General features: G+C 49.1%; 1 protein-coding gene across 1 annotated transcript in view; it reads left to right on the top strand.

Annotated features, from left to right (window-relative positions):
- Positions 1–10,848, top strand: part of KDM4A (lysine demethylase 4A) — a 42,407-nt gene extending 31,559 nt beyond the window's left edge. The window contains exons 15-22 of the mRNA XM_080921493.1: positions 47–123; positions 561–616; positions 2,036–2,144; positions 2,428–2,613; positions 5,227–5,397; positions 9,207–9,326; positions 9,603–9,695; positions 9,784–10,848. Of these exons, the coding sequence (XP_080777619.1) occupies positions 47–123; positions 561–616; positions 2,036–2,144; positions 2,428–2,613; positions 5,227–5,397; positions 9,207–9,326; positions 9,603–9,695; positions 9,784–9,924 (953 nt within the window). The 3' untranslated portion in view covers positions 9,925–10,848. The remainder of the gene's footprint in view (positions 1–46; positions 124–560; positions 617–2,035; positions 2,145–2,427; positions 2,614–5,226; positions 5,398–9,206; positions 9,327–9,602; positions 9,696–9,783) is intronic.
- Positions 10,849–11,772: the final 924 nt, after the last annotated feature.

The raw sequence follows: 11,772 nt of genomic DNA, 5'->3' as shown, positions 1-11,772 counted from the left end.
AGCCCCTGGGTTGGGTTTCATTTGCTCTTCCTGACTTTCTTGTTAGGTTGCTATGGTGTCCCCCCTGCAAAGGCTTCTGCAGAATGGATGTGCTCTCGATGTTCAGCCAACGCCCTGGAGGAAGTGAGTATGCCCATGCTTCTCCAGGAGATTGTGGTGACTGTGGGGCTAGGCTCTTTCTATGCTGGACATAATTTATATCCACAGCAGCTGGCTTAGGATTTTTGGTACTTCATGATGTCAGAGCGAGTGGAGCTGAGAGCTGTGCTAGTGTTGTGGGGGCAGATCAGGTAGCTGTCCCATGGAGTGGCCATCACTCCCTTAGAATCTGGCTCTGGGTCTGGAGTCTCAGAATGGGGCTCAAGTGATTCATTATGTAGTTCTAATGATGCATGTGGCCCGTCTCTTCCGGGGGAGTCCTGGCCACAGGGCATGTACTTAAAGGCCTCCCTGCCACTGCACTGCTTTCTGGCAGAGTTTAGTTGTCCACAGGAAGTCTCAGGAGGGCAGGCTGTCTATGGTGAATTGTTGGTAACCGTTTACTTCTGCTTTCTGGGCAGGACTGCTGTTTATGCTCATTGCGTGGAGGGGCCCTGCAGAGAGCAAACGATGACAGGTGAGTTCCTGGGGAGTCTGCGATGCCCATGTCCAGTCCTGCAGCCTGTGCAGTGCTTCGAGGGCAGCACATGACATGGGGCTGGAACAGAATGAACAAGACTGCCCTAGACTGCCTCTCTCGCTTTGCCTTTTCCTCAGAGGCAAAGTAGTAGGTAGTGTCCTTCCTTGAGAGATGACCGCCCTCAGAAAATGATGCCGGCATTTTGTGGTCTGGGAGTGAGGAAGTAGGCCTGGTTGCAGTTGCCTGCATGCCTTCCTTTTTTTTTTTTTTTTTTTTTTAAGAAAAAAAAAAATTTATTTCATGTGTGTTGATGTTTTTTCTTCATTGTATATCTGGGCAGCCTGTGCACAGGTTTCCACAGAGGCCAGACAAAGACCTCTGGGGTCTAGATTTACGAACAGTTGTGAGCCACTATGTGGGTTCTGGGAATTGAACTTATTAGATGTCCTGGAAGAGTAGCCAGTGCTCTTAACCACCGAGTTAGCTCTCTGGACCTGTTTCTTTCTTTCAAGACAGGGTCTCCTGAGATGTCCTGTGTAGTCGGCATCTAACTGTTGATCCTCCTGCCTCAGCCTCCTACAGACCGAGATTACAGGCAAGTACTGTGCCAAGTACTTTTCCCTGGTTAGACCTGCTGTTTGGAGATCAGGCAAATGTCCTCAAGGGGGAACTGTCAGGCACCGAGGAGAGCTTAGGCCGGCCACCCACTGTCAGCGCCATAGAAGTTTCTGGAAGTTTCTGGGCTTCTCAGCTTATTCTCATTGAGCTGTATCTTTGTGCTGTCTCAGGCCTACCTTCTCTGAGGAGGAAACACAAGCTGTTGAGGGTTTGCTCTGTGAGGGCTTCTGTGTAGAGTTAGTTGCACACATGGGTGGATAGCCTGCCTCTGAATAAAGCCCATTGCAGGATCCCTATGCTGCTGTGTGTCTGTGCCTCATTCCTTTACACATATGCACCATTACACATATGTTCCTAGTGGTCACTCATTCTCCCAGGGCAGGGAGGGGATGGCTGGTAACACTTTGTTTAGAGTAGAAATGGTGCTAGTTGAACCTCTCACCTTTGCCCTTTAACCTTTGATCCATGTTCTGCCCTCTAAGGTCACAAAACCAGACGTGTTCCTGTCCCCAGTAATGGCCCTCCCAGTAGTGCAGACTTCCAAGTCCATAGCTCCTGTAGGTTTTCCTATGGGTAGATCTAGCTGGGGCTGAACCCAAGGCCTTGTGCATTTGACACATACCATCAGTAGAACCCCAACATTCCACAGGCCTTGGGCAGTGTGTGCACAGTACTACACATGGTAAATGACACGTTCCCTCCTGAGTCCCGGGACCTGGGTGATGGAGGACGTTTTGTCAGCAGGTCCCTGGGGCCACAGAAACAGGTGACTTGAGTGAGCCCTTTCTCTTTTGGCAGATGGGTTCATGTTTCATGTGCTGTGGCAATTCTAGAAGCAAGGTTTGTCAACATTGCCGAAAGAAGTCCAGTGGATGTGAGCAAAATCCCTCTGCCCCGCTTCAAACTGGTAAGCCAGAGTGGGCTTCGGATTTGCATGGTCCCCCACTGATGAGTCTGGAGTTGCAGCGTGCAGTTTGGCTTGGCTCTGTTCAGTCAGCCTCATTGTACCCCCACGGCTGAGCTGTCTCCTGGGGACTTTACACTGGGCACAGGGGCAAAGCAGACCCTGGGTGCTCCCATGTATAGGGAGGGGGTTGGCTTCTGATGGCTGGGCTTTGTGAATTTTGGAGGGAAAACAAGAAGGGGGGGACAGCCATTCCACAGAATCGTGTGCCCTCTCTCCCCTGCAGAAGTGTGTCTTTTGTAAGAAGCGGCGGAGACGGAATGCCGGCTGCTGTGTGCAGTGCTCACACGGCCGCTGCCCTACTGCCTTCCATGTGAGCTGCGCCCAGGCTGCTGGGGTGTTGATGCAGCCAGACGACTGGCCTTTTGTTGTCTTCATCACGTGCTTCCGCCACAAGATTCCCAACTTGGAGGTGAGAGGGCGTCACAGGTTTCGGGGGTCATTTTCTCTGCCTGCTGCCGATTTATCACATCATCACATACCCTTGACGGAAATGGTAACGAGTTAGCCATTAACATGTGGGACACGACCTGTGGAGTCCTGAAGGGGCCTGGGTGGCCCTGAGGAAGTAGAAGGGAGTCAGTGTGTAATCATAAGATTCAGAAACGGAGGAGTATGTCTTACAAGAATGAGCATTCAGGGTGGTTCTGGGAATCCGGCGGCTAGTCATAGAAGGTAAGCAGCGCCCAAGGGGGAAGGCCCCGGACCACCACATAGAAGTTTCCTTCTCTTTTTGAAAGAGGATAACTTCTGGAAGGTCATGATTTTAAGTCATTCACGTGCAGCTGTGCACATACACCGAAGTGCACGTGGGAAGCAGAACAGGGTCTGAGAGTCAGTTCTCCCCTTCCGCCTTTTCGATGCAGGGTTTCCTGCTTCTGCTGCCTCGTGTGGCCCACCCAGGCCAGCTGACCACTCGATTTCTAGTGATTCTCCAGGTGACACCTCTGGCCTTGAGATGGGCATGCTGTGATTTCACTGTGCCTGTCACAGTGGCTGGCTTTTGTTTTGTTTTCGTTTTTTGAGACAGGGTCTGTAGTCTTCGCTTCCTCAGAACTCACTGTGCAGACCACGGATCCCTTGAACTCACAGATCTGCCTCCCTCCACCTCCAAAATTCAGGGTTTAAAGGTGTGCTTTACCACACTTGGCTAGCTTTCGAAATGTGAGTTTCTAGTATTGATCTCAGACCTTCGGGCTTGGGCCATAAGTACTTTTTTTTTTTTTTTTTTTTTTTTTTTTTAACTGTAGCTGTCTTCAGACACACCGGAAGAGGATGTTGGATCCCATTACAGATGGTTGTGAGCCACCATGTGGTTGCTGGGAATTGAACTCCAGTCCTTTGGAAGAGCAGCCAGTGCTCTTAACCGCTGAGCCATTTCTCCAGCCCCGGGACATAAGTACTTTTACATGCAGAGTCACCTCACTGGCCCTTGAGTAGTTGCCGTGAGCAACCAGCAGGTAGCTTGGGGGTAATGATGGGAGCAAAGATTGAGATATTTTCAGCAGGATAGTTCGACCCCGTTTTCATTGGAAAATGAGCCCTGGCAATCCCATACGCAAGCTCTCAACAGTGTGGTATGGCGAGGCAAGAAAGAACTCAGGGCAGGGAGCTCTCCATGTTGCCATTTGGGATGACAGAGAAGTCATCTGGTACAGCTGGCCTTCCTTTTGGCTCTGTACTGGGTTTCTCTCTGGGGCTTCATGCTTCCAGCTCTCTGCGCGGTCCCTCTCACCGCAAGCCTGCGGCCGTTGTCTTACCCGCGGGGTTACTGAGATTACAGGCGGGCTCCTTTGCGCTTTCTCCTGAAGGTATGGGCGAGACCTCAGGACAGGCTGTGCTGGAGTCAAAGCCTGAGATAGCATCAAACCCCATTTGGCAGTTGGGACCTGAGCTTGGTCATGAACAAGAAGGCAGACAGAACTATCTTCAGTATTAAACCTGCAGACTGCTGGAACTAGGAGGGAATTTGCACTACCAGTATTGCTTTATAATCCATTCTTCAAATGTCAGTTAAGCATCTGCCACATCCCAGGCTCAGCTAGGAATTTACCAGCGCACAAGTCACCCAGCCCCTCATGTAGTATCATGAGGTACATAGAGTCAAGTTTAAGGATCCACAGGAAACTAGTAAGTATACAGTATGTCTGAACATGAATGGTGCAGTGGGTAAAATCAGTCCAGGTTAGAGAGGAGGAAGAGTAGCTTGTGAAGAGTGGGATCGGTGAAGTAGTCTTTGGGGAGCAAGGGAGCCAGAGTGTGGGCAAGTGTGTAGTGAAGCATCTTGGGTAAGGGAATAGCAGTGCAAAGGCCCTGAGGTAGGAGCATGAATACCACATGTGTTCAGAGCACAGTGAAGAGGTGTGTGTGGAGCAGTGTCTGGGCAGGGTTTGGGGAGTGGCTGGACTTGCCATCACATCAAGGACAAGCTCAGAATAAAAGGTAAAAGCAGTGTGAGGCCCTGTGAGGTGAGGTACCAGCAGTGAGGCCCTGTGAGGTGAGGTACAAGCCCTGTTAATGGGGCAGTTTGTTTGGAGCAGAGGATCTTAGGAAACCTCAGTTCTTGTTCCCTTCTTCTGAGGGTAGAGCTAATGCTCAGACAGGGATGTTTGGGGCCTAGGACCCAGGGCACCTACTGAATCTCTATCCAGATGCTATGACCGGAAGTGTACACATTAGAATGTATTATTTGGTTAGTTTCAGGAAAATCATGAAGGGTAGTGAGTTCATGGAGTTTTGGATAGGATATACCATGGCTGAGCCAGGACATTGCTGCAAATTTGAGAACAAAACAAAATAATCAGAGAAAAAGATGGTACCCTCTAAGAACGAGCTGACTTAGAGCTCAGGTGAGTGGTTTATAGAAGACACATGGCCCTGGCTGGAACGTAGGTGTCTGGAGAGGCCTGTTCTGCCTTCCATTTTTGTTTGGTCTTTCTTTTGCCACACTTATTTTCCCCATCCCCCATGGGGGGCTTCTTAGGACTGTCTGTGTGATCCAGTTAACCCAGGCTGTTTCTTGTAGCGTGCGAAGGGGGCCTTGCTGAGCATCACGGCTGGCCAGAAGGTCATCAGCAAGCACAAGAACGGCCGCTTCTACCAGTGTGAGGTGGTCAGACTCACCACCGAGACCTTCTACGAAGTCAACTTCGATGACGGCTCCTTCAGCGACAACCTTTATCCTGAGGACATAGTGGTAACGTCTGGGAGTGGCTTCTGAGAGACTTAGGGGCATCTTCTCAGCATTGCCAGCTGGCGACCGGCCTCCTTGCCTGCCCCTTGTCAGTTCCCAAACAGAAAGAAGCCTGTATTCCCGGCTCCCTTTCAAGAAAGAGTGTTCATGCTGGGGTACTCGGCTTCCCAAGAAGTCCAGGGAGTGTTTCCTGCAGTTCACTGAAAGATACTTGATACTTTCACTGATAGCATCTAGTGCAGGATGCAAGCTCACACACTGGAAGCAAACGGGTGCTTTTCATTGTATTAAAGCTGTGTGAGTCTTTAAAAGAACAGTCCAACCCTCATTTCTGCCATGCCTCTCTGGGATGTGGATGTGACTTGCTTTGGGCTCCTAACAGGAGCTACAGAGAAACTGCACGAAAAAGCTTTATCAATACCTGAAACACTAGAGCCACACCTGGACCTGAGCCCGGCTTTCCTGGCTCGCTCTTCCTAACTTAGCTCAGGTTCCTCAGCCTTTGCCTTCCTTTTCACGTGCTAGCATATGCACCCAACATAGAAGGGCAAAGCCATTTCTTCTGTAATAATTCTCCATGCATTTACACTACATTAGCAGCTTCATCTCCAAAAGCATATTAATTAGTGTCTTAGTTACTCTCTGCTACTCTGACAAAACAATATGACCATGGCTACTTAGAAATGAAAGCACTTAATTTGTGGCTTATGGTTTAAGCGTCCATGGTGCAAAGACGTAGCAGCAGGGACAGCTGAGAGCTCACATCTTGATCTGCAAATAGAATATAGGGGGATGGGTGGGCGTGATGACATAGGTTCACATGCGTGCGAACACACACTCACACTCTCACACAGTTAAGAGTTTTTTGAAGCCCCAGAGCCTCCCCCAGTGACATTGTCACCATCAAGGCTGTATCTCCTAATCCTCCCCATGCAGTTCCATCAAGTAAGGACTGAGGATCCTAGGGGGCCATTCTCCTTCCAACCACCAGGTACAAGGCCGAGTGCTCCTGTGAACGAGGAAGGTCGTGGTAGTAGCACGGCCGTAATCTCTCAGACCCAGTGCTGTGCTGTAGCTGTATGAGAAGGTCATTTGCTCTAACTCAGAACACTGCTCCTGTCCCGGTGCTTTTTGTTCTAGGAAATTTTTAAGCTCTCAAAGGGAGCTTAAAACACTGGGTACGTATGTGTCTCCGTGTGTGTGTGTGTGTGTGTGTGTGTGTGTGTGTGTGTGTGTGTGTACGCGCATGTGCCATATTGCCATATTTCTTCAGTTTTACAAATCTTCTTTCAGGTCAGTTCTTCATTTACATTGCTTTGATTGATGTGCAGAGCACGGTAGTGCTTTCCTATGAACCCAGCTCTTAAGAGACTGAGACCAGTGGCTCTAGAATTCAGATCTGGTCCTCACTACACAGTGAGCCTATGTGAAAGACAAAAAGAAAGTAAATGGGAAAAAGTGTAAAAAGACAACCTGACATAGAATGGCAGTTGGAATTGAGGTAACATTTAATTTCTTAAGGCAATGTCTCCCTGTGTAGCACTGGCTGCCTGCAACTCACAGAGGTGCCCTGTCCCTGGTCCACTGAGAAGAACATTTTAGTAGCATTTCCAAGAGTTGAAATGACTTCCTTCTGGTACTGGGTGTTGGAACTAGGGCCTTAGCTGTGTTCGTAGAGCCGCTTGGTCCCTTCACATTTTTAAGATATGAAATAGAATCTATCTATAGCTGAGGCTGGCCTTGAACTCCCGACCTTCCTGCCTCCTGACTGGTTGAGATTACAGTACTATGCTACCAGGTCTTGTTACTGGGACAATTCGATCTTTTAGCTTTTGGGAACAAGGCCTTATGTAACTCAGTAAGGCCACAAACTCCTGCGTACTGGCAGCACAGGTGTGTGCCACTGTACCTGACTAAGGAACAGTTTTTTAAAAAAGTTACAAATAGTGTGAAATCTAAAAGTCTATTGAGCCTTCCATGAGACATACATGAAGTCCGTCCACCCATCTTGCACTGGAGGGTCTTGTGCCTGATTTGTTATATGTATGCTGGTCATTCAGAAAATATTGCCATGCTGGGCTGTGGAGATCTTTCCAAATGATGCTAATTTTTACTATTAATGCATTTTTAAAAATCAAATTAATATTCTTAGCCCATCTCCCTGGAAGAGTAAATTCTGGGAAGGGCTGAGATGTCTTAGTGGGTAAAGGTATTTGTTGCAAGGCCTGAAGACCTGAGTCCAACTGTAAGTCCCACATGTCAGAGGGAGATAGATACCCAACTCCTGCAGTTTGTCCTCTGTCCTCCACATGTGTCCTGTGGCACATAGACACATGTGCACTCTGGCACATGCACACATGCATCATAAAGACATCGTTTAATTAATTCTGAGAAGCTTTGTGTTCCCAGGTAAGAGGGCTACTTTTCTGAAATGCTCAAAAAGTTGAGTTTTGTTATTGGCAATTTGTACACTGTAGCTGTCCTCAGACACACCAGAAGAGGGCATCAGATCTCATTACAGATGGTTGTGAGCCACCATGTGGTTGCTGGGAATTGAACTCAGGACCTCTGGAAGAGCAGTCAGTGCTCTTAACCATTGAGCCATCTCTCCAGCCCTCTTCACTTGGGTTTAGGAAGGTGTCTGCTAAGAACACACAGTAACCAGAGTTTATCATTCACTCTCCCCAAATAAAGCTAGGGTTCTCTGTAGCCCTGGCTGGCCTCGAACTCAAAGATCTGCTATCTCCTCCCTCCCTAGTGCTGGGACTAAAGATGTATGCGTTCATATTCAACCTGGAATTTAAAAAGAAAAAAGGTTATGTAACTACACAATTGCACAGGTCACAAGTGATTTTTTTCTGAGTATTTTTTTTTTTCCATCTACTGGTGCTGGGGATTGAATCCAGGGCTTTAGAGACCTACCACTGAACCCCACACTCCCAGCTTAGACACAAATTTTTCACACGTAGTAAGTACTTTTAGCCTCAAGTGTCTTACAGATACTCACATACACAATACAACAGTAGAAAACAGCAAGGTAAATCCCTCTCGATTCATTTCTGCTCTGTGCACCCAAGCTTTTTTTTTTTTACCCCTAACCTTGCATCCATTGTAGTAATGAACACAGTAGAAACTCCGAAAGTTTGGTGTCTTAGATTCGCACACATGGTCTGTCTTTTTATACATAACATAGATTTTTCCAGAAATATCTACACGGTGAAAAGGCTAGTGGTTTGTGTTTTGTTCTTATTTTTTAGTGGATCTGGGCACCAGGTCTGGAGCTACATTCCTAGACTTTGCTTTTGTCTGTTTCACAGCAGGTCACTGCTCAGCCAAAGCTGGGCTTCACTCAGCGTTTCTGCCAGTCTCCTGGGAGCCTCCTCTCTCTCTCTAGATGCTCCCTTCCTTTCTTCCCATGCCTCTATCTCAAAAGCACGAGTCATAGAACACACTCAAACACAGTCCTAGCATTCCTCTACGGTAGAGCCCAGGGACGTTGCAGCAGCTCAGTGGAGAGGACACAGGGATTGTGGTTTCGAGAACCCACTCCTGCTTCTGTGTTAACTACAGTTACTGAGTTTATTCTACCTGTCTGGGGTTTTTGTTTTGCTTGTTTGGTCACCTAGAGGCAGCAGGAATTAGGGCAGATAGAACGAGGCAGACCTTGTTTGACTTACTGCAGTTTGACTTTCAGCCCAGAGCTAGCTGCCTTCCCTGCAGCAAGTGGGCAGGAGTCCTTCCCGGGCCATTGGCACTTACCGCTGAGGTTGGGTGGAGCTGCTCTTCACGTTCCTCCTCTGCTCTTTCCTCAGAGTCAGGACTGTCTCCAGCTGGGGCCTCCTGCTGAAGGCGAAGTGGTTCAAGTCAGATGGACAGATGGTCAAGTCTATGGGGCTAAGTTTGTGGCCTCCCACCCTATCCAGATGTACCAGGTAGCCAAAGGTTCTTTAACTGGCATTTGAGGGTGGGAGGGTACTTCATTTAGTGTTTTCTCTTGGGCAAGAAGCTTGTCTTTGCTCTTGAAGGAACTTGCCCGTCAGTTGCCTTCACAGACCTGGGCTATTGTGCTTTGCTGTAGTGCCTTTAGGCATGACAGTCGGTCCTTCCTGCCGTGTTGCCTTCCTTCAGCGACCAGAAACTGCCACTGTGTGCGCAGGTCCCACAGGTACTCTGGTACCCTAGCTAAAGGGCCTTTGCTTGGTTGTCAGGTGGAGTTTGAGGATGGCTCGCAGCTGGTGGTTAAGAGAGACGATGTATACACTCTGGATGAAGAGCTTCCCAAGAGAGTCAAGTCTAGACTGGTGAGTGAGCTTTCTGGCAGGTCATTGTCCCTTTGCTGTTTACCGTTCCATGTCAAAAGTGACAACTTGCTTGCCTTTTCCTTTGTAGTCAGTAGCTTCAGACATGCGGTTCAATGAGATTTTCACGGAGAAGGAAGTAAAGCAAGAAAAGAAAAGGCAACGGGTCATCAACTCGAGATACCGGGAGGATTACATCGAGCCGGCACTGTACCGGGCCATCATGGAGTAGAGGTTCCCAGCCATCAAGGCGAGAGCACTCTAGGGTTCCACAGCACAGCAGACACTTGGAACTCAGAAGTCGTAGAAAGTGAAGCTGTACAAAGAAGGAATGACGTGTTCGACCTATCACCTCCTCACTCCTCCCTCAACAAATTCTGCCATGAAAACACAAGCCGGTTGCGGGCGCTTGGCAGCAGCTGCTCGTCCCCAGCTGATGGGCTGACACCGGGATGCTGTGACCTCATCAGCCCCCAGTCCAAACGGGTCAGCTGCTCCTGCTGGGCGGATTGCTCTTTCTTAGCCTAGGACTAGCTTCCTACCGCCCACCTGCACCAGCAAGGCAGAGAGGTGCTGGTGCTTGACCCAATCCCCTTTTGTATTTATGTATGTGTGAGTGTGCGAGTGTACACCTGTGTGTTTGTGTGCTTGAGAATGTGTGTGTGGGTGTGCAGGTACGTGTGTGTGTGTGTGTGTGTGTGTGTGTGTGTGTGTGTGCATGAGTGTGTGTGTGCTTGGTCTGGACTAGCTTCTGCCAGCCCCTGGGCTTCACTTTATCTTTGCCTCTGCAAGGCAAACAAAATGTGAAATTCTGCCCTCAGCTAAGCTGAGTAAGGGCCCTGGGGGATGGCTAGAGGTGAGCTGCCATCTGCCCCTTCCTGGACTGATTTCAAGAGAGTGCTGGCAAAGCTGCAGTATTGGGATGCTAAGGAGCTGGCTGCCACCTCTGTCCACCCTTGAAGTAGAACTCGGAGGTTATGTACTATGAGCCCTCAAACTTCAGGCACGGAAGCCCCTATGGCACTGTGTTAGAGGGTGTGGGTGGGGCCTACCTTGAAGGGAGAATTTTAATGATGGAAACAGGCAGAGCCTGGTGGGTGATTTTCATGCAGGGGAAACTGCAGTTATTCAGGGGCTATCTATGGGTTAGGATGAACTGGGGCCACTGGAGGCCAAGGGCAGGTGTAGCTACGCCCTTGGTCAGGGGTGGGGTGGGGCTGGTTAAGGGTGGGGGGGGGGACTAGAGGGCAACACTGAAGGGGTTCAACAGGTTTTTGCTCCTCTTGAATTTGTTTGCCTGGGCCCAATATTGGAGGGCTTCATACCTTGCTCTGTATACAGGAGTCAGATTTATAATACTTCCCCTTTTTTGTTACGTATGAACTCTATAAACCAAATTATTTTGAAAACTGGTGCATTACCTTGTCCTTAGCAATAAAATGTATTGAATGGAGGATTGACTGTGGTCTGCCCCATGGAGCCCAAGTGGCTCAGGGTCAGGCTGGGAAGCAGGGGCTGGGAAGCTGTTCCCTGGGTGGGTGCTGGCCTTCTGTATTGGGCCAATCGCCGCGGCTCTTGAGTATCCAGGGCATTGTGGCTCTCAGTACCTCCTTTTGCTTTTCCTAGAGGAGGTAACTGAAAGGATTGGGTTACAGTCTTCTCAGAGAGAAATGACTTAAACTCCTTTTGATGACATCAATATCCTGGTATGCAAATCACTTCCTGCATCGGAATTCCATTCACTGGAGGAAGTATGCTTTAGGTGCTTGAAAAGCAAAAGACATGTTGTCCCCACCGTGGCTGCAGAAGCTGCTCCCTGCAGTGCCTGTAGTTGGTGAGTGCTTTCATGGAGAGACCCAGTCTTTGTCCAGGGGTGGGGAGGGTGGGGGGCGGTCCATGAGTGGTCAAGAGTAGGTGATTTGAGCCTGCAAGGCATCTGCACCGTACACCTCCTAGACAATGTGCTTGCTGTCCCCGGAGCCTGGGAACCACTACTTAGTAATGGTCATGGGGAGAGAGAAGAGTTTCAAAGATGTTTGTTCAAAGCTAACTCCTTGGAGCCAAGGAAAGGAGGTTGCCC

Source organism: Micromys minutus (assembly GCF_963924665.1).
Source record: "Micromys minutus genome assembly, chromosome: 9".
In the NCBI taxonomy this organism is placed as follows: Eukaryota; Metazoa; Chordata; class Mammalia; order Rodentia; family Muridae; genus Micromys; species Micromys minutus.
This window is presented reverse-complemented; position numbering and strand designations above follow the sequence as displayed.